Source organism: Cetorhinus maximus, chromosome 20 (assembly GCF_964194155.1).
Source record: "Cetorhinus maximus chromosome 20, sCetMax3.hap1.1, whole genome shotgun sequence".
Lineage (NCBI taxonomy): Eukaryota > Metazoa > Chordata > Chondrichthyes > Lamniformes > Cetorhinidae > Cetorhinus > Cetorhinus maximus.
This window is the reverse complement of record NC_135898.1, coordinates 89,704,536-89,731,019: the sequence shown is the minus strand read 5'-3', so window position 1 is coordinate 89,731,019 and position 26,484 is coordinate 89,704,536. Positions and strand designations below refer to the sequence as shown.

The following is a 26,484-nucleotide window of genomic DNA, read 5'->3' as shown; positions in this document are numbered from 1 at the left end:
GATTAGGTTCCTTGGTTAGTAGGGTTGATTAGCTTCTTGGAAAATATTTAAATACATTTTTTTTTATGGTTTGTACTATTTTTAATATTATAGGATTATTGGTTTCCTGCCTAAATAATACAAAATGACTGTACAGGATTGTTTGTACCAGGCCTAATGACTGGCAGTTCTTGTGTGTTGAAACTCTTTCGAGTTATCAACAGTCACAGATTGCAACTCTTTCGAGTACAATCACAGTTCTTGGTTTCCGGGAGTGGGACATGAACCCACAACCCTCTGATTCAAAGGCGAGGGTGCTATGAACTGAGCCACAGCTGACACCTCAAATTGATCAATGCTGCTAAACTCTTTCGAGTTATCAACAGTCACAGATTGCAACTCTTTCGAGTACAATCACAGTTCTTGGTTTCCGGGAGTGGGACATGAACCCACAACCCTCTGATTCAGAGGCGAGGGTGCTATGAACTGAGCCACAGCTGACACCTCTTCTTGTGTGTTGAAAGTGAACAGAATTAGCCTGGCAGGATCATTAACATAAATATTTTTTTTTGATTTAGAACTTTATTTTTAGCATCAAAGTAGAAATAGCAGAAGTATAAAAATGGCAAAAATAAGAATAAAAATAGTAAAAAAAAAAAGTGTTTGTCAGCCTAGTTACAATTTATAGCAGTTGAAGAATTGATATTGCCAAATTGTTTGTCTATTAAATCAATCTGGAAGATTTCCTGTAATAGTTTTGCCTTAGTTTTCAATTGTCTACATACTTACCACAGCAGCTGAATATTCTGAAACATGTATGTATTTGGGTTTTGAGTGCTGCAAAGAATTGGGAGACAACGGCGTACTGGTATTGTCACTGGACGAGTAATGGGGATGACTGCACAATGTTCAGCACCATTTGGGACTCCTCAGATGCTGAAGCAGTCCAGGTCCAAATGCAGCAAGACCTGGACAATATCCAGGCTTGGGCTGACAAGTGGCAAGTAACATTGGCGCCACACAAGTGCCAGGCAATGACCATCTCCAACAAGAGAGAATCTAATCATTGCTTCTTGACACTCAATAGCATATAAGAGCAGGTAAGAAGATAGGAACCCTGCAACGAGTAACTCACCTCCTGACTCCCCAAAGCCTGTCCAACATTTACAAGGCACAAGTTAGGAGTGTGATGGAATGTTCTCCACTTGCCTGGATGAGTGCAGCTCCAACAATACTCAAAAAGCTTGACACCCATCTAGGACAAAACAGCCTGCTTGATTTGCACCCCATACACAAATATTCACCCCCTCCATCACTGACATACAGTGACAGCAGTGTGTACCATCTGCAAGGTGACTGAAGGCTCCTTAGACAGCATCTTCTAAACCCACAACCGCTACCATCTAGAAGGACAAGGGCAGCATACACATGGGAACACCACCTTGGAGTTCCCCTCCAAGCCACCCACCATCCTGACTTGAAAATATAGCATAAGCTGAGAGTATTCCCATGCACCTTGGAGTACCTTTATAGTGCAAGGGTATTCAATTTTTGACTTTATGGGCTATGTAGCTGCATACTGTGAGCCTCATGGACCATGCACACACAGATATTACTTTAGGCAGTTTAGGTTGTTTTTTCTTTATGGTGGGTTATTCTCTATTTCCGTAAGAAATTCCAAGCACATTGACAACAAACTTCAAATGTATCTGAACAGGGTTACTGAGTTGTGAATGTATCAACCTTCCTGGCTCCAATCATAGACATTGCCACGTGTAAGTTCCTTCATAGTGCAGCATTGCCTTGAAAGAAAATGGGTCTCATACTGTCCTTATAATGGGGCACTGATAGCAACTCAAGGTTACTGTCTTTATATTTAGAAATAAGGTTAAGCTTGCTAAATAATCTAAGTAAATACTGTACACAGAAAATGCACCCATGGCACAATAGCAAAATGATCAGAAGATAATAGTCTTTGCATTTATCCATTCAAGTAACATTGTGGCATCTAAACTTCAACTGTTTAGATGAGCTTTTGAATGGCTGTACTTTTCTGGAACTTGTGATTTCTTGTATTGCTGGTCAGCTCCACTATTTTGGCTGTCAGGTTACAGTGGCCACCTACTACAGTTGGCAAAGTGCATTTGATGAACGCACGCACTATTAGTGGTGGAACATGTATCAAATGGGCATAATTTTCCCAGTGGATGCCACTGTGATTGCAAACAGAAATGTGCAACATTACTTTACTAGTATTGTTATTTGCCTCCTCTATCAGGGAAGAAAATATTGTAAAATATGCATGCTTGTATTGGAATCTTTAAATTTATTGTGTGCTTTTACTGATATAAAAGGTATTAAAAAAAAATACCTAAAATAGTTTCACTGATCAATTGTTGTTCCTAAACTCATCAAACCCACTATATCACAAATGTAACCATGAAAATAATTGTCTCTGTAACTATCACTGTTTTCAGGACCTTTGTGAAAACCTCTGGGAAATTTTGAGCTAGATAGCATTTTTTTTCACTTTCAAATGACTTTGATTATAACTTGGTGAATGTGTATTTTGTCCTTGTAATGTATTAGTCATAATGAGCAGATAGTTGATAGGAAGAGAATTAAGACTTTTTTAAGACAGTTTTTTTTTTGTCTAGATTTACAGGACTGGAAGGACCAAGTGGCTTTGGCTTTGAACTGACCTTCCGGCTAAGACGAGAAACTGGGGAAACTGCACCTCCGACTTGGCCAGCTGAGCTGATGCAGGGTCTGGCCAGATATGTGTTCCAGTCAGGTAAAGTTAAGTAATTATTTACTTGCTGGCATTGTGTAGAACGAAGACCAGATTTTGCTCCTGACAAGACAAAACATCTACAGCTTATATTGCATTAAGAACCCAATGCAGTATTGAGAGTCAATTGTTGAACCATGTTGCATTTTTGTACTTTCTCCCTTCATGTTGCCTATGGGGCTACTCACTGATGTGCCTTAACAGTATTGTCTCCTTCTCAACTTGGTGGGGTCCCTGATAAAGGATTCCTCACATCCTTTGTCAAACGCTGTCCCTTGTGATCTACTTTCTCCTGTTTAAAAAAAATGATGAGCAACGTAACATACGGAAAAGTGACGTTGAAGTGGCATATATTAAAATGAAAACTTGTTCCACATAAGGCAAATGAGAAAGCTTTATAGTTGGGGATCTTTGAGTAATGTATATGCATGTGCCAAAAGATTTTTGGCGGAGTAAAGATTGGGGGCTGTCAGGATGTATGTAATACATTTTTCGACATAAATGCAAAAATAGCATAGTCATCCCATACCCACCTTTTTCCTTCTGATGAGGCCAGTGACCTTTTGGTACTGCATTGATGTGCTATGTTCAGCTTTTACTAGTTTTTACATTTGTTGAGTTACGACCGGGATGGGAGGAGTGCGCGAATTATCAATCCCCACCAATCCGCAGGCCGTAACATTAATTTAAATGTTTAATTCCCCCACCGAAATGGCTAATTGTGACCTCTAGTACCCAGAAGAAAAGACACTCTGACCAGGCTTCTTTCAAAAAACTCAATGATTAATTTATTTTAAGCAAAACTTCTTTTAACAATTTGCAAATACTGGTTAACACACAATTGTAATTAGGAAGTATAACTATCTATCTCTTCCTAAAGAACTTTCCCAGCACACGCACAGACACACACACACACAAACAAAGAACAAACAGATACAGAAATACCTGGAAAAACTCAGCAGGTCTGGCAGCATCGGCGGAGAAGAGCAAAGTTGACGTTTTGAGTACTCATGACCCTTCAACAGAAGTTGAGTTCTGTTGAAGCGTCATGAGGACTCGAAATGTCAACTTTGCTCTTCTCCGCCGATGCTGCCAGACCTGCTGAGTTTTTTCAGTTATTTGTGTTTTTGTTTTGGATTTCCAGCATCCGCAGTTTTTTGTTTTTAAAGGACAAACAGATAGAGTCTCTCTGCAGAGCTGGGCTTTGGAGGACGGGTGCTATAAAATAAAGTCTGCAGGGACTCGACACTGTCGACCTGGACTTCTCTCGTGTGCAGACGGGCCGCTGGCCCCGGTAGATGCCTGGAAGTTCCCACTAACTGTCTAGCTTTGCAGGTCCAAATGCAGACCAGTTACACTCAGATGAGGGTTCTTTGGCTACAGGTTGATAGCACCAATTTTAGGCAAGGTAGAGAGAGAGTCTTCCTTTCTCAGCTTGTTTTTCAGCCAAACTGACTTCAAAACAAAAAACTGCAGATGCTGGATATCCAAAACAAAAACAAAAATACCTGGAAAATCTCAGCAGGTCTGACAGCATCTGCGGAGAGGAATACAGTTAACGTTTCGAGTCTGAATGACTCTTCATCAGAACTAAGGAAAAATAGAAAAGAGGTGAAATATAAGCTGGTTTAAGGGGATTTCCAGCATCCGCAGTTTTTTGCTTTTATCTTAGTGTTTAATTGACTGCCACTTCTTCAAGGTAGGCATTCCTTGAAGAGAAGTATGGCCTTCTCTCCAACAGGATTTTCGCCTCTCTCTTTTGCCCTGTTCACCTTCATTGCTTTCCATTTCTCTCCTGGTGTTTGACAAGGTGTTTACAAAAACTCGCTAATATCACCACCGTCAACACCTCTTTGTCCTTTTGTCTATGACATCTTTTGGCAATCTCCACCTATCACTGGCCCTCTATCCAGCTCTACCCATCCACCCCCCCTTAAACCAGCTTATATTTCACCTTGTTTCTATTTTTCCTTAGTTCTGATGAAGAGTCATTCAGATTCGAAACGTTAACTGTGTTCCTCTCCGCAGATACTGTCAGACTTGCTGAGTTTTTCCAGGTGTTTTTGTTTTTGACTTCAAAACAAGCAGGTTCACAAGTTAAGTTTTTTTTTCCTTTCCCCCATGTGATTTCAGCAAGTTATCAAGCTCCTTTTTTAGTTTTTTCTCTACATCATTTAAAATTATTGCAGTTTAACACGAACAGCCGGATCTTCCTCAAGTACCATAAAGGTCAGGTGACTTTTTGGAAGAGGCCTGCTTGCTGACAAGGTGAACTTGTGACCCAGGCTAGAATCCAGATGATTGGCATCACGCCAAATCCTTCCATTTTGTAAAAGAAAACTTCAGTTTTGAGAGATATGATTCTAACAGCTGATATGCTTTACATCCAGCTGTTTGATGTTTTGTTTGCCCGATGCAGGATAAAATGCAACCACCCACCTTTCGACAGTCTGCCAGTGTACACCCAGAATTTCCTCATCAAATTTCGTAGCCATTAGCCTTCCTGCTTGTTGTTGCCATTCTCTCCCATCAAAGCAGAAAGGGACGAAATTTTAAAAACGAGCACAAATGCCAGGGCGAACTTTGATTTGTGGCAGTTTTAACAAGACCATCAGCCACTTTTTAAAATATTATACACGTTAAAAGCATTAGCAGCACCAAAAACACGCAATCGCATTCTTCCAGGAACTTCAGGCTGTGAACAATGATTTTGCTTCAGTTCTTTGAATTTAGCTTCTGAATACCCCATGCTTCTTTAGGAGGTCTTAGGCTTTAAAGGCCTTTTTTATTTGTGCTTGGGATGTGAGCACCTCTGGACAGGCCAACATTTATTGCCCATCCCTAATTAATTGTCCTTGAGAAAGCTTTGGTGAGCTGTCGTCTTGAATTGCTGCAGTCCATGTGATATAGGTATGCACACAGTGCTATTTGGGAGGCAGATTTTGACCCAGCGACAATGAAGGAAGTGGGATATATTCTTAGTCAGATTGGTGTGTGACTTGGAGGGGAACTTGCAGGTGGTGGTGTTTCCATGTGTCTGCTGCCAGTGTCCTTGTAGGTGGTAGAGGTTGCAGTGCTGGAAGGTGTTGTTGAAGGAGGCTTGGTGAGTTGCTGCAATGCATCTCGAAGGTGGTATATACTTCTACCGCTGTGTGCTGGTGGTCAAGGAAGTGACTGTTTAAGGTGGGGTTGGATGGGGTGCCGATCAAGTGGGCTGCTTTGTTTTGGATGTTGTCAAGCTTCTAGAGTATTGCTGGAGTGCATTCCTCCCAGAGAGCAGAAGGTATTCCATCACACTCCTGATTTGTGTCTTGTCGATGGTGGACTGCCTTTGGGAAGTCAAGTTGAGTTAGTCGCCACAGAAATCCCAGCCTCTGACCCGCTGTTTTAGCCACTGGTCCAGTGGCTGGTCCAGTTAAGGTTATGATCAGTGGTGCCCCCAGGTGGGGGATTTGGTGTTGAGGATGCTGTTGATGCCATGGGAAGATGGTTAATTCTCTCTTCTTGGAGATGGTCATGGCTTGGCACTTAAGTGACACCTAACATTTGCACCACACATCAGGCAAAGCCTGAATGTTGTCCAAGCCTTGCTGCCTGCAGGCTCAGACTGCTTAAGTATCTGAGGAATTGCGAATGGTACTGAACATGGCAATTATCAGCAAATATTCACAGAATAACAGAATCACACAGTGCAGAAGAGGGCCTTCGGCCCATCGAGTCTGCACCGACACGTGAGAAACACCTGACCTACCTACCTAATCCCATTTACCAGCACTTGGCCCATAGCCTTGAATGTTAAGATGTGCTAAGTGCTCATCCAGGTACTTTTTAAAAGATGTGAGGCAACCCGCCTCCGCCCAGGCAGCGCATTCCAGACCGTCACCATCCTCTGGGTAAAAAAGTTTTTCCTCACATCCCCCCTAAACCTCCTGCCCCTCACCTTGAACTTATGTCCCCTCATGACTGACTCTTCAACTAAGGGGAACAGCTGCTCCCTATCCACCCTCTCCATACCCCTCATAATCTTGTACACCTCGATTGGGTCGCCCCTCAGTCTTTTCTGCTCCAACGAAAACAACCCAAGTCTATCCAACCTCTCTTCATAACTTAAATGTTTCATCCCAGACAACATCCTGGTGAATCTCCTCTGCACCCCCTCCAGTGCAATCACATCCTTCCTATAATGTGGCGACCAGAACTGCACACAGTACTCCAGCTGTAGCCTCACCAAGGTTCTATACAACTCCCAACATGACCTCCCTACTTTTGTAATCTATGCCTCGATTGATAAAGGCAAGTGTCCCATATGCCTTTTTCACCACCCCACTAACATGCCCCTCTGCCTTCAGAGATCTTTGGACACACACGCCAAGGTCCCTTTGTTCCTCAGAAGTTCCTAGTGTCATGCTGTTCATTGAATACTTCCTTGTCAAATTACCCTTCCAAAGTGTATCACCTCACACTTTTCAGGATTAAATTCCATCTGCCACTTATCTGCCCATTTGACCATCCCGTCTATATCTTCCTGTAGCCCAAGACACTCAACCTCACTGTTAACCACCCAGCCAATCTTTGTGTCATCCGCAAACTTACTAATCCTACCCCCCACATAGTCATCTAAGTCGTATATATAAATGACGAATAATAGGGGACCCAGCACAGATCCCTGCGGAACGCCACTGGACATTAGTTTCCAGTCACTAAAGCATCCTTCTGTCATCACCCTCTCTCCTACAACTAAGCCAATTTTGAATCCACCTTATCAAATTACCCTGTATCCCATGTGCATTTGCCTTCTTTATAAGTCTCCCATGTGGGACCTTGTCAAAGGCTTTGCTGAAATCCATATAAACTACATCAACTGCACTACCCTCATCTACACACCTGGTCACCTCCTCAAAAAATTCAGTCAGATTTGTTAGTCACGACCTCCCTCTGACAAAGCCATGCTGACTATCCCTGATCAAATCTGCCTCTCCACGTGGAGATAGATTCTCTCCTTGAGAATTTTCTCCATTAGTCTCCCTACCACTGATGTGAGACTCATTGGCCTGTAGTTCCCTGACTTATCTCTACAACTCTTCTTAAATAGCAGAACCACATTAGCTGTTCTCCAGTCCTCTGGCACCTCTCCTGTGGCCAGAGAGGAATTAAAAATTTGGGTCAGAGCCCCTGTGATCTCCTGCCTTGCCTCCCTCAGCAGTCTGGGACACAAATCATCCGGACCTGGAGATTTGTCCACTTTTAAGCCTGCCAACACCTCCCAATACCTTGTCACTCCATATATCAATTTGCTCAAGAACCTCGCAGTCTCCCCGATTTCGATACCTTCATCCTCATTCTCTTGGGCGAAGACGGATGTGAAGTATTTGTTCAACACTTTACCGATGTCCTCTGGCTTCAACCATAGATTGCCCCCTTGGTCCCTAATGGGCCTTACTCTTTTTCTGGTTATCCTCTTCCCATTGATATACTTATAGAATATCTTGGGATTTTTCCCTACTTTTACCAACCAGATCTTTCTAATATCCCCTTTACTCTCCTAACTACTTTCTTAAGCTCCACCCTGCACTTTATAATGCCTCCGCTGATTTGCTTCCCCCGTACCTGCTAAAAGCCTCTCTTTTCCTTCTCATTGTATCCTGAATATCTCTGGTCATCCATGGTTCTCTGGGCTTGTTACTCCTTCCTATTACCCTGGAGGGAACATGTTGAGCCTGTACCCTCCCCATTTCCTTTTTGAACGCCCCCCCACTGCTCCTCTGTAGATTTCCCCGCAAGTAGCTGTTCCCAGTCTACCTTGGCCAGATCCTGCCTTATTTTACTAAAATCCGCTCTCCCCCAATCCAAAACATTTTGTCTATTTCTTTGTCCATAACAAGCTTAAATTGTACCATGTCTTGGTCGCTATCACTAAAATGCTTCCCCACCACCACATATTCCCACATTTGACCTTATATATCAGAGAAGGTCATCAACGAAGCAGCTGAAGTCACTTGGGCCCAGGACACTACCCTGTAGCAGTGTCCTGCAGCTGACATGATTGGCTTCCAACGCCCACAACTATTTTCCTTTGTGCTTGGTATGACTCCAACCAGTGAAGAGTTTTCCCCCTGCTTCCCAATGACTTCAAGTTTGCTAGAGTTCCTAAATGCCACACTTGGTCAAATGTTGGGTTTGATGTCAAGTGCAGTCACTCTCACCTCACTACTGGAAGTCAGCTCTTTCGTCCACGTTTGGACCAAGGCTGTAATTAGGTCTGGAGTTGAATGGCCTTGGCGGAACCCAAACTGAGCATCAGTGAGCAGGTTGTTGCTGAGTAAGTACCACTTGATGCACTATCGACAACACCTTCGGTCACTTTGCTGATGATTCAGATTGAACTGATGGGACAGTGATTGGCTGGGTACGATTTGTGGACAGGGCATAATTGGGCATTTTTCCACATCGTCAGGTAGGTGCCAGTGTTGTAGCTGTACTGGAACAGCTTGGCTAAAGGTGCAGCTAATTCTGGAGCACAAGTCCTTAGTTCTATAGCCAGGGCATTGTCAGAGCCCATAGCCTTTGCTACATCCAGTGCCTTCAGTCATTTCTTGATATCACCTGGGGTGAATTGAATAGACTGAAGACTGGCATCAATGATGGTGGGACCTCAGAAGGATGCCAAGATGGGTCATCCATTTGACGCTTGTGGCTGAGGTTGCAAATGTTTCAATCTTGTCTTTTCCATTGATATGTGGGGCTCTTACATTATTAAGAGTTGTTTAATTGTCCAGCACCATTCATGACTGGAGATGCAAAGATTACAAAGCTTTGATCTGACCTGTTGGTCATGGGAAGGCTTAGCTCTGTCTATAGCATTCTGTTTAGCATGCAACTAGTCCTGCATTGTAGTTTCACCAGATTGTTACCTTATTGATGCTGCTCCTGACATGCTCTCCTTAACTGCTCATTGAACGAGGGTTCTGCTGCAGCTGAACCTCATGGGTGCCCAATTTTGAGCTGCTAGATCTTCTATTTGTCTATCCCATTTGGCATGATGGTTATGCCACCCAACACAATGGAGAGTGTCCTCAGTGTGCAGACTGGACTTCGTCTTCACAAAGATTCTGCGATGGTCACTCCAACTAATACTGTCAAGGACACGTGCATATGCAACAGGTAGATTAGTGAATACGAGGTCAACTCCGTTTTCCCCTTTTGTTGGCTCTCCCACCCCCCTGCCACAGGCCCAATCTGGAAGACACGTTCATCAGGACCTGCGTAAACAGTATTGCTACTGAGTCACCCTTGGTGATCAACATTGAAGTCCCCCACCCAGGATACATTTTGAACCCTTGCTACCAATGGTTCTTCCTTGTGCTGTTTAACATGAAGAAGCACTGATTCATCAGCTGGGGGGGTGGATGGTGGCAGGTGGTAATAGTAAGAAGTTTCCCTGCCCATGTTTGAACTGATGCAGTGAGACTTCATGGGATTCAGAGTCTGTGTTGAGCACTGAGAAGGCCACTCCCTCCCAAGTGTGTGGCAGTGTGCTGGGCCTATCCTGCCAATGGGATAGGACATGCCAAAGGATGGTGATGGAGAAGTCTGGGATATCAGCTATAAGTTATGATTTGGTGAGTGTGATTGTATCAGGCTTTTGCTTGAATAGTCTGTAGGACAGCTCTTCCAATTTTGGCACCAGCCTTGTTACAGAGCATGTCTTTGCAGGGTCGACAGGGCAGAGTGTGCTTTTGTCATTTCCACTGATTGGTCAGTGCCAGGTGGTCCGTCTGGTTTTATTCTTATTTGACTGATGTCATCTATATTCTATTCACTACATAACCATCCCCATGTGTGCTTGAAGCCTTCCCTCTAGGAATGTTAATGGGTGATCCTGATAGCATCATTTTGCCTAGGCTCAGAGCCCTTCCAATTGCTGAGAATTGCTTTCACAGAAAAATCAGCTTGTTTGATATAATTATTTCAGTTGTTACAACTTAGATGAATGAATGTTATGTCTTTAATTCTATTCCCATAAAACCAAAGAAGTTTGCAGCATAGTAGGAGGCCATTTGACCCTGCTGTCATGCTAGCTTTTTGCTACAGCAATTGAAAACTAATCTGTTTACCGTAGAATTTCCTCACAGTCTTCTTCCTCTCTCTTAAATACTGATCCAGCTTTTCCTTGAAAGAAGCAATGGTCTGGGCCTCAAACACTTAAAGTGCAAACCATACTGGGCTGCAATAACCCTCTTGCAAATAAATTTGATCTAACCTCTCACTTCACTCTCTTGGTGATTTTAAATTGATGACTCTCGTTGCTGGCATCCCAACCAAAGAAAATTGTCTTTCCCTATTCACTCTGTCAAACTCTTCATAATTTTAAAAGCCTCTTTTGAATGTTCCCTTGGTCGTCTTTCAACCAGTGGACATAATACCAATGTTTCAAATCACTCCTCATAACCTAATTTTCCTATCCCTCGCATTTTCCTAGTGAGAGTAGATTGAACACTTTGACTTTAATTTCCTTTCTAGAATGGAAGGTCCCAAACTGCGCATAGTGTTCTATGGCCTAATGAATGTTTTGTATAAGTTCATCATTACTTTTTACTTTAGGACCCTATTTAAAAAACATATTTTGTGATTTTGGGTTTTATTGGTTTTGTTGTGTCAATTCTAGCTATTTTTTTACCCTTGTATTTTGTGTATTGCTAAAATCAGCTTGTAAGGGCGTTAAAACTATCATTGCGAAGGGAAACAGTTTGGTTGCAGAGAAACTGACTCTGAGGTTCTTCATAAATTCAAATTGGTAAACTGAGAATAGTAGAATGTTCCAGGTCTGTTAGCATGAATTGCACATTCAATAAATAACATCTTGGGCCATCAACAGTGATTGCCTTTGTTCAATTTTGATGAATGGAATTTGGTTAAATTGTGAGCTTGCATTGTTCATTGCATTTGTTTCAGTATATGTGGGAATAGTGCTGATGTTCATAAAGCTCTTGGTCACTGTTCAAAAGATTGTCCCGAACCAGAAGTATTTGCCTTCACAGCTGTTGCTGAGACCAAAAGGGCAGAACCTTGATTGGCTCGAGTCTTATGTAATGGCTGTGGGGGCTGTAATTTTATTGTACAGATTTAGGCTGGTTGTGCAAAGTCAGTCAGGGGCAGTCCACTTTGCAATTCACAGCCTGAAAGCTGCTAATTTAGCTAAGCTGCTAATGTTTACAATAAATCATCTTCTGTTTAAAGGTCCAAGTTGCACCTGTCTAATAATAGCATTGACCATAACTGTCATTTGTAGTGACACTATAAAAGTATATTAAATTAGTCTTGAAATTTATAATGATCAATAGTAAATTATAAAGTTAGAACATAAGAAATAGGAACAGGAGCAGACCATTCGGCCCCTCGAGCCTGCTCTTCCCTTCGATAAAATCATGGCTGATCATCTTGAGTTTTGATTTCCACGTTCCCATGTAACCCTGATAACCTTTGATTCCCTTGCCTAACAAGAATCTATCTACCTCTTCCTTAAAAATATTCAATGACCCCGCCTCCACCACCTTCTGAGGCAGAGAATTTCAAAGTCGCACAACCCTCTGAGAGAAAAAATTGCTCCTCATCTCTATCCTAAAATGTGACCCCTAATTTTAAAACAGTGCCCCCTGGTTCTGGACTCACCCACAAGAGGAAACATCCTTTTGACGTCCACCTTGTCAAGGCCGTTCAGGATCTTGTATACAAAATCACCCCTCGCTCTTCTAAACTCCAGTGGAAACAAGCCCAGTCTGTCCAACCTTTTCTCACAAGACAATCCACTCATTCCAGGTATCAATCTATCAATCCTTTGAACCGCCTCCAATGCATTTACATCCTTCCTTAAATAAGGAGACCAAAAGAGCACACAGTATTCAAGGTGCGGTCTCATCAATGCTCTGTATAACTCAAGCATAACATGCTTACTTTTATGTTCATTCCCTCTCGTAATACAGGATAGCAATCCACTAGCCTTCTTAATTACTTGTTGTACCTGCATATTAACTTTTTGTGACTCATGTACCAGAACACCTAGATCCCTCTGCACCTCAGAGTTATGCAGCCATTCTCCATTTAATTAATACTCTGCTTTTTGATCTTCCTGCCAAAGTGAACAACTTCACATTTTCCCACATTAAACTCCCATTTGCCTGACCTTTGCCCAGTCACTCAACCTTTCTATATCGATCTGCAACCTCCTGATACCCTCTTCACAACATACTTTCCTACCAATCTTTGTGTCATCTGCAAATTTAGCTATCATATCTTCACTCCCCTCATCTAAGTCATTGATGTAAATCATAAAAAGTTGAGGCCCCAGTACAGACCCCTGTGGGACTCCACTCATCACATCCTACCAATCAGAAAAAGAACCATTTATGCATACTCTCTGCTTTTTGCCAGCCAGCCAGTCAATCTTCTAACCATGCTAATATGTTACCCCCTACACCATGCGCTTTTATTTTCCACAATAATCTTTGATATGGCACCTTATCAAATGCCTTCTGGAAATCCAAGTATAGTACGTCTACAGGCTCATCTTTATCCACTGCGTATGTTACGCCTTCAAAAAACTCCAATAAATTGGTTAAACATGATTTTCCTTTCACAAAACCATGCTGACTCTTCCCAATTGCCTTGAGCTCTTCTAAGTGACCAGCTATAACCTCCTTAATGATCGATTCTAATAACTTCCCCACGACAGATGTCAAGCTAACTGGCCTATAGTTTCCATGTTTTCTGCCTCCCTCCCTTCCTGAATAGAGAGGTTATATTTGCTACTTTCCAATCTAATGGAACCTTTCCAGATTCTAGCGAATTTTGGAAAATTAACACCAGCGCATCAACTACCTCATTAGCCACCTCTTTTAAGACCCTAGGATGTAGTCCATCAGGACCCAGAGACTTGCCAGCCCGCAGCTCCATCAATTTGCTCAGTACTGCTTCCCTAGTGATTTCAATTTCACCAAGTTCCTTTCTCCCGTTCACCTCCTGATTTCAGCTATTACTGAAATGTTTTTTGTATCTCTTATAGTGAACACAAGCAAAATATTTGTTCATCTCTTCCACCATTTCCTTATTATCTACGAGAGGACTAACACTCACTTTACTTACTCTTTTCCTTTTTAAATACCTGTAGAAACTCTTGCTATCTGTTTGTACATTTCTAGCTAGCTTCCTCTCATACTCTAATTTCTTTCTTCTGATTAACCTTTTAGTCATTCTTTTCCCTTCTTTATATTCTGTCCAATCATCTGTCCTGCCAATCATCCTTGCGGAGTTGTATGCTTTTTCCTTAAGTTTGATGCTATCCTTAACTTCTTTAGTTAACCATGGATGTTGGGTCCTCCCCTTAGAATTTTTCTTTATAGTAGGAATGTGCTTATTCTGAATACTCTGAAATATCCCCTTAAATGTCTGCCACTGCTTCTCTATTGATCTATCCTCTAGCCTAGTTTCCCAATTCAATTCAGCTAGCTCAGCTTTCATCCCCACGTAGTTGCCCTTATTTAAGTTTAAGATACTAGCCTTAGATTCGCTCTTCTCTCTTTCAAACTGGATGTAAAATTCAATCATATTGTGGTCGCTGCTACCTAGGGGTGCCTTTACTCTGAGGTCATTAATTAATCCTGTCATGTCACACAATACCAAGTCTAACATAACCCGCTCTCTGGTTGGTTCCAGAGCATGCTGCTCTAAGAAACTATCTCGAAAGTATTCTAAGAACTCCTCATTCAGGCTTCTACTGCCAGTTTAATTTTTCCAGTTTATATGTAGATTAAAATCACCCATGATTATTACTGCCCCTTTATCACAAGCACACAATATTTTCTCTTGAATACTTTGTCCTACACTGTGGCTACTTGTAAGGGGCCTATAGACTACTCCCACTAATGCCTTTTTCCCCCTACTATTCCCCATCTCAACCCAAACAGATTCTACATCCTGATCTTCTGAAGCAAGGTCATCTATTGCACCAATGCTCTCTTTGATTAACAGTGCTACCCCATCACCTTTACCTAGCTTCCTGTTCTTCCTGAATGCCATGTACCCTTCAGTATTAAGGACCCAATCTTTGTTGTCCTGCAGCCATGTCTCCGTAACTGCTATCAGATCATATTTATTTACTTCAATGTGAGCCATCAATTCATCTACTTTGTTATGAATGCTATGTGCATGCAGATAGAGAGCCTTCAGTTTTGTCTTTTTGTTACCTTTGTAACATTTAGTCTTGATTGTTGATGTATTCTCAGGCTTTTGCTCTCTGCCCCTTCCTGCCATTCTCTGACCCACATTTCTCATATTACTATTTTGCTCTCTTGTCTTGACTCTACACATTGAATTGCTACCTCTACCCAAGCTTGATCGCAAGCTACAGCAAACTACAAATAATAGAAAAGCAGAAAACTGGATGCTGGAATTCTGAAATAAAAACTGAAAATGCTCGAAATATTCAGCAGATGTGGCAGCATTTGTGGAAAGAGAAACAGTTAATGTTTCAGGCCACTGACATTTTATCAGAGAATAGGTTTCCTCACTTACACTCTCGTCCGAAATGAATAATTGTGATCTGTTCAGTGGCTATATTGTTTTTGTAGTAAACTTGTGTTAAAATACTCCAAAGCAATTTATTTAAAAGATATAACCTGCATGCTGCCAGACTTGGGTATTGTTTTCATGATTTAAAATGGTTGCATTCTACTACAAATCAGTTTCCTTAAGGATTCAGTGATTAATATTAATCTAGTCTCAATTATCTTTTCAAAGAATGATTTGCTTGCTTGCAATCGTATGTTTTCTGACAAGTAATCTTTTTGTCTTTTAGCTAGATCGAGTTTCTGTTTGTGAGAATGTTTTTGATAAATGGGCAGGTTTTCAGTTTGCAAGTCTTCACTTTGGATTTTGTGTTTGTCGATCTGTTCATGTGGGCGTTTGAGTGGAACCCAGGTACCTTGTTAAATATCTTAAATAATTTGCTTCTCACTTTATGGTATTTGATCTATGTATTTACCATTTCTGGAAATACAAATTGACTGCCAACAGTTTTTAAATTAGTACTCATAACTCCAACAGGATTTGATCCACAATTATCTTTATTTCACGAGGGGCCATCGGCATGTCAATCTGTTCACTGCAATTCTGCACACCACTGTTATACCTCCCTTTGTCCAGTTTATAACCTTGTACAGCCATCCAGTCCTTCTCTGACCTGGTTTGTTCTTTTCTGATGTTTCACCTTCTGTTGTTACCAACATCAGATTTTCACCTCGCTTTTTCCAGGGATCATACTTTCTCAATTTCAGCTTCTTCACTTCAGCTAATAACCCATGAGGCGCTGGGACTCCAGTTTTCCTCCAGATAAATTGATTGGTTCTTTGCTCTGTCCAGCTGATTCTGAGGACCCTTTGCCAGAGCCACATTTCAAAAGCTGTAATATTCTTTTCACCAGCCTTATTGAGGTCCAGCTTTCGCACCCATACAGGACAATGCTCCATACCAAGAAACTTCCAAATTGTTTTTTCAAGTTTAGGATGATGTTGGATGCCATCCATTCTTCACTTGACTGGCGAGTTGTAGAGCAGGCAATTTCTAGCCTTGTCTTGATTTCAGTGCTGCTATGTCCATTTGTGGTTATTTTCAATCCCAGAAATTAAAATTCATATATGTTCTCAATAGTTGTGGACTGAATCGTCAAACTGCTCTCACCGTGAATTGTCATTGAGTATGTTTTGTTGTTGACGCTCAACCGAAACTTCAGACTTTTTTTTCTTAACTTTTCAGCGATCATGGATTATTCTGTTTGCCTTTGGTCATGAGAGTGATGTCATAGCATATCTGATATTCCAGATGTTGTGTGCACCATTACTGGCTCCAAGATGTTCTGGGAGAGCTCTCATGAGCTGTCATGACCTTTTCTCCTATGGCATTGAAAATTAGTGGTGAAAGCATAAATCCTTGCCTGACTCCTTTGCCAAAACTGAATGGCTCTGTCTTGTCTTCAAGAACATGCACCACATCTTTTGCCTGTTTCTAATGTCTCTGAATGAGCTAGATTAAGTGATGTGGTCCTACAAACCCACTTGGGATTCTCCATTGCTCTGCATGGTTGAACGAGTTGAAGGCCTTTGCATATCTGCAAAGAGTACCCAACAGTATATCAATGGTTAATGCTCGCTTCAAGAAGGCGGCTCACCACCACCTTCTCAAGGGCAATTAGGGATGGGCAGTAAATGCCAGCCTAGCCAGCAGCACCCAAAACCTGTGAAAGAATAAATTTAAAAAAAAACTGAATCTTTCATATAGATTTTTGTAAAATCAACTGATAGGATGTTCCTTCCACCCAGATCCTAGTTCAGTCAAATCATCTGAGCAACTAATCCTTGAATTGTTCATGATGGCCATAGAAATTATTGTATTGGAATTTCCCCTGGTAAGAAGAACTCACGTAGTATAAAGAAATTAAAAACAAATGCCTAGTTTCAGATTGTGAGGAATTTGGTGGGTGGCGTTCAGTATCTCTTGGAATTTACGAAACTGCAATTACAAATCACAAAAGTGATTTTTTTTTTCAGTTAGCTCAGGTTCACAAATGCAGCAGTGTAAGCCAGGTGTGGATAGGACAGCATAGCATGTTTTCCTGTAATGATCTGTGCTCTTTCAGTGGGGAAATGTGACTTAAAAGCCCATCAAACCTCAAACAGGAGGGTTCCTGTGCATAGATTTTTTGAAATGATTTTTGGCGAGCAGGGTAATTATGAATTTAAAATTAACTTCATTTAGGGATAGGGTTAGCTGAGACAGAATGGCCGGGGTTTTCCACTCCTGTTTGCAATCAGGAGTAGAAGCTCTTGAGAGATCACAGAAATCTATTTTACGTCATTGTAATCTCTGCTTGCTGGAATCATACTCCCATGTTGGACCACGAGGCCATATCAGTGTGCAATCACACCGACGTATTTGACAACAACACAGAAGCGACGTGCACCTGGCGACCTGCATCGCTCCTCCATTCAAGGACCGTTCGCCTACTTTGTCTTGGGCAGCACTCACACAATTCAGTGTCATACTTCAGTCGCAGCGCCGCATCAATTTCGGGGAGGCTATCTTGTAAGTCTGATCCCACCAGACCAGCAGCACGGTGGGGTGTCTTCCCAGTGGCTGCAGGGCGAGAGCTGACTTGACGGATGGAGGAATTGGCTTCGGGAAAGTTCGGAGGCTCCAGGGCAAGGACTGGTTTGGCAAAGGAGGGGGGAATGCCAGGGTGCCTGGGTGAGGATGACATGTTTAACAGTGCAAGTGGCCTCACGATGTTGAGGGCTGAGGTGGATATGGGGCTCAGAATGTCCATGAACTAACTAGTGGATATGCACCATAAGAACAATGGGATCAAGGGATATAGGGAGAGGAGTGAGAGGTCTATGAGGGAGGGTAATCTTGACAACTTTCTCGGCGACGACATGGCGGGGGGAGAGGTGGTTTCCGTTCTCGCACAGGGAGAGTCTAAGCTGGTCTCCACCCACTACCATCTTGCTACCATCCATAATTGCACAGATGAAAACTATCTTGAGACCAGACTCTGCTGTTGGGTGCTCTGCTGGCACCTTGCATGCCAGCTGACTTCAGTGGAAGGGTGGGGGCGATGAAAGGGCCACCCAACTGAACTGTGCGTTCCCACGTGAGCAGTCACGTACAGCCGAGAGATGTCAGTGGTCTCTCAATGGCATCGCAAGAAATCGGCAAACTGAAGCAACGATGTGCATTCATGTGGCACTAATCATGCAAACTGGCACTAATTGATCTCCTGGGTTTAACCCCTTGCTCGAAGCATGGCATTTCCCCACAGCGATGATGAAGTTAAGTGCAATTGATAAGTTTTTGAGGTATTTTGCATTATTGGCGCTGGCTAGTTCCAAGAAGATAAGCCTCGGGCAACTCTCAACATCCTGCATAGCCTGTGTAGAAATTGATGCTCCTGTATACTCCAAACACTTACAGTGCTGTTTATGGGGATGCCAGTGCCTGGGCTGAAGGCAGTACATCCAGGCGCCTGGTCAAAGCAGTCTCATCTCAGTAGCTCATGATTTGCGGGAGGGGGATCACCTGGGTACGCATCCCGCATTGTAGATCGTTTATGTGGTGAGCATTTGGCGACCCGGGAACCAGGGCTGTTAACGCACAGTCGCTCATGAGTCATTGACACAAGGATTAGTATTGCAGATGAGTTCTGACTCCTGTGTGTTTCTCATTTAAACTGCAGAGAGGAGGCCACCAGGAAGATGGAGCTTGCATTCCTTGCTGCCTGCATAATTGCAGACAGAATGCCTGGATGAGTGCAGCTCCAACAACACTCAAGAAGCTTGACACTATCCAGGACAAAGCAGGCCGCTTGATTGGCACCCCCTTCACAAACATTCACTCCCTCCACCAGCGACACACAGTGGCAGCAGTGAGTACCAACTACAAGATGCACTGCAGAAACTCACCAAGGCTCCTTAGCATCTTCCAAATCCACAACCGCTACCATATAGAAGGACAAGGGAGCAGATACTTGGGAACACCACCACCTGGAAGTTCCCCTCCAAACCACTCACCATCCTGACTTGGAACTATACTGCCATTCCTTCACTGTCGTTGGGTCACAATCCTGGAACCCCTTCCCTAACAGCACTGTGGGTGTATCTACACCAAAGGGACTGCAGCAGTTCAAGAAGGCAGCTCACCACCACCTTCTGAAGGGCAGTTAAGGATGGGCAATAATTGCTGGCCTGGCCAGTGACGCCCACATCCCGTAAATGAATTAAAAAAAAGAAATGAGAGAAGAAGACGATTGCGAAGGAGGAGGCTGGCTCGTCAAAGGCAGGAACCCTGAAGACCCAAGGAATAGCGGAGCTGCAAAAGGGGGGGACGACTTGCCTGATGACGAGATAGAGGATGCAGAGGTTCAGGGAAACAGAAACATGGTGCATAGGCGCTTCGCTACACCTAGGGTGTACTGGCATCGTCAGTCTTATCTGCAGATGACGAGAACCAGTGTCACCGATGTCTCCGCATATCCAGGGATCTGATAACTCACATTTGCTACATTCTGCACGATTTGGTGGCATGTGGACTTGGAGGACATCCTTTACCTGTGGCTGTGAAAGTAACAGCCGCACTCAATTTCTGGCTTCTTCCAGGGCTCGACTCAGGATCTCTGCAGGATATTTCAGGCAGCCATACGCAAATGCATACATGAGGTCACAGAAGCCCTTTTTGCCGAAGCCCACAATTACATCAACTTTGAAACAGATCAAGCACGCCAGGATGCCAGAGCACTGAGATTTCTTGGTTTCCACAGGTGCAGGGTACCATCAACTGCACTCAAGTGACTGTCAAAGCTCCCTGGCAGCAGGCATTACAATGCATAAACAGGAAAGGCTTCCATCCCCTCAATGTGCAGCTGGTGTGTGACCATAACAAGCAAATCCTGCAGGTTTGCACCAGATGTCCAGGAAGCATCCACAACTCCTATATCTTGAATAGATTGCAGGGACCAGACAGGATCCAGGGCTGGCTCCTCGGGGACAAAGGGTACCTGCAAAGGATGTGGTTGATGACCCCGTGCAGCAGTTTAGATTCCTGCAGAGAGAAGGTACAATGAGGCTCATGCCGCTACCTGGACATTGGTGGAGCACACCATAGAGATGCTGAAGGTGCGATTCTGATGCCTGGACAAATCTGGTGGAGCACTCCAGCACACCCCTCAGAGGGTGTCACGGATCACCGTGGCTTGCTGTGTACTACACAGCCTGCATAGGAGGGATGATTTGCCTGGTGACAAGATAGAGGAGCTGCATGTCCTCTCCGATGAGGAGGATCTCGAAGGGGATGATAGTGATAAGTTCGAGGAAGCCGGCGCTGCAAATGAAGAGGCCATAGCACAGGCCAGGCGAGGAAGGATTGCACAGCAGGGCCTCGTAGCCTCAAGATTCCAGGAGGAGGGTGACGAGATGGAGTGAGCATCCTGTTGGAGCGGTGTCCTGCATGAGGGGCTAACATGAAGTGAAGCATTACGATTCCTATCATTTCAACTCGGCACTTCAAAATGAGAGTCTGCAGTTCCCCAACAGGCTCCCTTGGCGTTATTCGCTGAACGTTGATGAAGCCTTGGGAGCATGCTTCGTTGCTGAGATGAGGCACTGTCTGGAGGAGGGCAACTTGCCAGCAAATGTCTGAAGGCGTTGCATCATCAAGCATCTCTGCAGCATTCCATTCACGACGATGATACTTACATGATACAGGAACTGATACACTCTCGTGAGTGGCCTTGGAGGTGGCAATTGGACAGCGCTCGTCGAGGCGATCCACGTCCAGCAATGCGACTACGCATTGAGTTACGTCAATAGTGCAACTGATGGATGAGGCTGGGACCAAGGTAGACGAGGAGGTTTGGCAGGTCTCAATCCATGCACACATAAGTCAGTCCTCCATGTCACCTTCTTCTCAATCCCATTGACATTTGGCCCTCTTACTCTGGGATGGTGGCCTTCATGTCTTGTCAGCTTACTATGGATGTGGACCACCTGGGGCTGATGACATTCAATCAACTGCATGCCAGCCATTAACATGCCTCCTCTTTCACACATACATTGTGCCTCCATGGGCAAATCTGGTCCTGGCGATTTGAAGGATCTCTGACAACATGAAGCCCTCAGGATAACGTGTAGTTTCCAATACGGAGCACATTGAAGCTTCAGTTTTATATTCATCATGCCCCATTTCTTCCATCAACATTGCCTGAAGACATGACTGGCAACTCCTGATCATGCTCAGTGGATTCATGGCCCACCACATGTGACCATTTCCATGCAGCATTAGTGACCGCAGCCAGTGGTCGGGTGAGGCATGCATAGTGCTGCTTCTGTACATTGAAATGATAGCTGTGTGGACGCAATGCACGCACGCACACGCACATGCACATGCATACGCGCGCACACACACCTCCACAATTACAGATGGTCAGGCCTGTAGGTTTGAGCACAAGGACACTAATTAGGCTGAGAGGGCCAGAGTCTCGTACACTTAAGTTGGAAAGATGCTTGCACTTATTGCACAGCTTAATAGATGTAGTCAGCAAGTCGCAAGTGTGGCTGCCAGACAGGATCGCTCAGTCCCTTACAGTATGGGGTCATAGCATGGAAGCCCTGGCAGATGACAGAGTGCATGGAGTTCCAGAACATACCACCCTTCTCAATGTGGCAACACTTCTGTCCTCCCACATCACGCCTTCACATTTCAGGCATGCATACGGCATGGGAGAACACCTGAAAAGCATTTGAACGATGTGCCCTCCGCAAGAACGGACAACATGATGGATGTTGTATCACTGCAGCTGGAAATGAGATGAAAGCGGCCAAACACTGTGGTGACATGCAACAAGACTATACCAACGAATGTGTCTGATGACAACATCCCCTAAGTTTGGGGAGAGACCATGGTGTGTCACTTTAGTGACTGCAACACAGCTTTTAATAAATAGGAGGCAAACACGAGGATATGTGGAATGAGCCATATTCTATTTGCAGTTGTGCATGTTACATACATCTTGTGAACATGCGTGCCACCATTGTGCTCCTAATATTTCTTAGTTTTGTTAACGCCAGCGCTACGCTATGTCATGCTGCATCCCTGACATCCACAGTGGAGGTAGAGACAGCCTGCTGACTGCTATGCCTTGTTATATGTGATGACCTTGGAGGGTATCCTCTGGAGGGCAGAGACTTGGAGAGCCTCTGCATGCTTAGTGTCTTGCTGTGGGCTAGGTGCACCCTCCTCGGCCTGTGGAGCTGTGGCTGATGGGCTTACAGGAAGAGGGGATTTGGATCGGCCGAACATTCCCAGAGTCACTTGGATTGATAGCCCCAGGATATCCAGTTGCAGGACCTCCTCCCTATGGGTGCCTGAGGGCCTTGGCTGACTCCTTGAAGAGAAGGGGAAGCTGCAGTTGCCCTGCACTCCTCTTGCGTTCACACTGGAGGCCAGCTATGGCTTCAGAGATGGATCTCAGCCCGTGCAGCATTGCAGGACCAATGTCTGGACCAAGGCCTCCATGGTGGCCGCCATCCTGCCACTGTTGACCTTGATGTGTTGGCATGACAACAATAGGGTAAATGTCTGTGACATCTTTTGGTTATCTCCACCTATCACTGGCCCTCTATCCAGCTCATCTTGTCCTACCCCCTCCTTAAACCAGCTTATATTTCACCTCTCTTCTATTTTGACTTAGTTCTGTTGAAGGGTCATTCGGACTCGAAACGTTAACTGTGTTCCTCTCCGCAGATGCTGCCAGACCTGCTAAGTTTTTCCAGGTATTTTTGTTTTTGTTTTTGAATAGGGTAATTATATTAGGTGATTTCAACTTTCCCAACATTAATTGGGATAGACTAGTGTTAAGAGCTTGGATGGAGTGGATTTCTTGAAATGTGTACAGGAGAACTTTTTAGGTCAATATGTAGAGGGTCCAACAAGGGACGGTGCAGTGCTGGACCTAATTCTGGGGAATGAAGCCAGACAGGTGGCTGAGGTGGTGGTGGGGAAGCATTTTAGTGATAGCGACCGCAACATGGTACAATTTAAGCTTGTTATGGACAAAGAAATAGACAAGTTGCAAAAAAATGTTTTGGATTGGGGGAGAGTGGATTTTAGTAAAATAAGGCAGGATCTGGCCAAGGTAGACTGGGAACAGCTACTTGTGGGGAAATCTACAGAGGAGCAGTGGGGGGCATTCAAATAGGAAATGGGGAGGGTACAGGCTCAACATGTTCCCTCTAGGGTGATAAGGAGTAACAAGCCCAGAGAACCATGGATGACCAGAGGTATTCAGGATATGATGAGAAGGAAAAGAAAATGTTTTAGCAGGTACAAGGGGAGCAAATCAGTGGAGGCATTAGTGGAGTACAGAAAGTGCAGGGTGGAGCTTAAGAAAGCAATTAGGAGAGCAAAGGGAAGATGAGAAAGCTCTAGCTGGTAAAAGTAGGGAAAATCCCAAGATCTTCTATAAGTATATCAATGGGAAGAGGATAACCAGGAAAAAAGTAAGGCCCATTAGGGACCAAGGGGGATTTCTATGGTTGGAGCCAGAGGACATCGGTAAAGTGTTGAATGAATACTTCACATCCGTTTTCACCCAAGAGAATGAGGATGAAGGTATCGAAATCGAGGAGAGAGACTGCGAGGTTCTTGAGCAAATTGATATAGGGAGTGACAAGGTATTGGAAATCTCTTCTTTGTCTCCACCTATCACTGGCCCTCCATCCAGCTTTACCTGTTCTCCCCCCTCCCCCACCAGCTTATATTTCACCTAGTTTCTTTATTCCCTTAGTTCTGATGAAGAGTCATACGGACTCGGAACGTTAACTGTATTCCTCTTGGCAGATGCTGTCAGACCTGCTGAGTTTTTCCAGGTATTTTTGTTTTTGTTCAGATTTCCAGCATCCGCAGTATTTAGCTTATATCAAGGTATTGGAGGTGTTGGCAGGCTTAAAAGTGGACGAATCTCTAGGTAGAGATGATTTGTGCCCCAGACTGCTGAGGGAGGTAAGGGAGGAGATTGCAGGGGCTCTGACCCAAATCTTTAATTCCTCTCTGGCCACGGGAGAGGTGCCAGAGGACTGGAGAACAGCTAATGTGGTTCTGCTATTTAAGAAGGGCTGTGGAGATAAGCCAGGGAACCTCAGACCAGTGAGTCGCACGTCAGTGGTAGGGAAACTATTGGAGAAAATTCTGAACGAGAGAATCTATCTCCACTTGGAGAGGCAAGGTTTGATTAGGGATAGTCAGCGTGGCTTTGTCAGAGGGAGGTCATGACTAACAAATTTGATTGAATTTTTTGAGGAGGTGAACAGGTGTGTAGATGAGGGTAGTGCAGTTGATGTAGTTTATATGGATTTCAGCGAAGCCTTTGACAAGGTCCCACATGGGAGACTTATAAAGAAGGCAAATGCACATGGGATACAGGGTAATTTGATAAAGTGGATTCAAAATTGGTTTAGTTGTAGCAGGTGTTGACAGAAGGCTGCTTTAGTGACTGGAAGCCAGTGTCCACAAGGATCTGTGCTGGGTCCCCTATTTTTCGTCATTTATATATACGACTTAGATGACTATGTGGGTGTAGGATTACTAAGTTTGTAGATGACACAAAGATTGGCTGGGTGGTTAACAGTGAGGTTGAGTGTCTTGGGCTACAGGAAGATATAGACGGGATGGTCAAATGGGCAGATATGTGGCAGATGGAATTTAACCCTGAAAAATGTGAGGTGATACATTTTGGAAGGAGTAATTTGACAAGGAAGTATTCAATGAATGGCATGACACTAGGAACTTCTGAGGAACAAAAGGGACCTTGATGTGTGTGTCCATAGATCTCTGAAGGTGGAGGGGCATGTTAGTGGGGTGGTGAAAAAAGCATATGGGACACTTGCCTTTATCATTCGAGGCATAGATTACAAAAGTAGGGAGATCATGTTGGAGTTGAATAGAACCTTGGTGAGGCCACAGCTGGAGTACAGTGTGCAGCTCTGCTCGCCACATTATAGGAAGGATGTGATTGTACTGGAGGGGGTGCAGAGGAGATTCACCAGGATGTTGCCTGGGATGAAATATTTAAGTTATGATGAGAGGTTGGACAGACTTGGGTTGTTTTCGTTGGAGCAGAGAAGACTGAGGGGCAACCTGATCGAGCTGTACAAGATTATGAGGGGTATGGAGAGGGTGGATAGGGAGCAGCTGTTCCCCTTAGTTGAAGGGTCATTCACGAGGGCACACAAGTTCAAGGTGAGGGGCAGGAGGTTTAGGGGGGGATGTGAAGAAAAATCTTTTTACCCAGAGGGTGGTGATGGTCTGGAATGCACTGCCTGGGAGGGTGGTGGAGGCGGGTTGCCTCACATCCTTTAAAAAGTACCTGGATGAGCACTTGGCACGTCATAGCATTCAAGGCTATGGGCGAAGTGCTGGTAAATAGGATTAGGTAGGTAGGTCAGTTGTTTCTCACGTGTTGGTGCAGAGTCAATGGGCTGAAGGGCCTCTTCTGCACTGTGAGATTCTGTGACGGCACGATCACCTTGGACTGAAGGTGGACGGACCCCTCCATCATCCCTTGCAATCTGAGGAGTACGGCTGACATCCCTCCCTGTTGTTCCTGTGATTGTCTTTGCAGCTGCAACAACTGATTGAGGACCGGTCTGGAGTTCCATCATCTGACTCGGTGTTGGGAAATAGAGCTAATTTAAGTAAGTTTGTATTTGTAGGTGTTAGGAATGAGTTTTAGCTTTAATGTTTAAGTTTGTTTTGTATTTCTGTATCCGTGTGTCAAACTGAGTTTTTGTTTCATTTTAAAAGGTGCCAGCATTTCTAATGAAAGTTTTATGACTGTTGCAGCTAAGTTAAACAAACAAGAGTAGAGAAACTGCTCTGTTGCCTAGCAATAGGGTCCAGAGGAGCAGGTCCCTCCCACAGACACACACACAAGAAACTAAAAACAACAGTTTGATTTGGAAGCTATTTGAAAACAGTTGGTTTTGAAGACAGTTGCCAGGCAGAAGCAGCCCAGAAGGAGCAGATAGTCAGTTCCAAGCTGAAGTTGGTTGAAAGTAGCTGCCTGGGAGAGACTGGAGCAAAGGGGAAAGAAAAGATCCCAAAATTCAGGGAAGTGG

At 44.0% G+C, this 26,484-nt stretch overlaps 1 protein-coding gene across 3 annotated transcripts in view; it reads left to right on the top strand.

The window, feature by feature from the left end:
• Window positions 1–26,484, top strand: part of sufu (suppressor of fused homolog (Drosophila)) — a 172,256-nt gene that overhangs the window by 47,619 nt on the left and 98,153 nt on the right. For all 3 annotated transcript variants that reach the window (XM_078565147.1, XM_078565146.1, XM_078565148.1), the window contains one exon: window positions 2,637–2,773. In XM_078565147.1, the coding sequence (XP_078421273.1) occupies window positions 2,637–2,773 (137 nt within the window). The remainder of the gene's footprint in view (window positions 1–2,636; window positions 2,774–26,484) is intronic.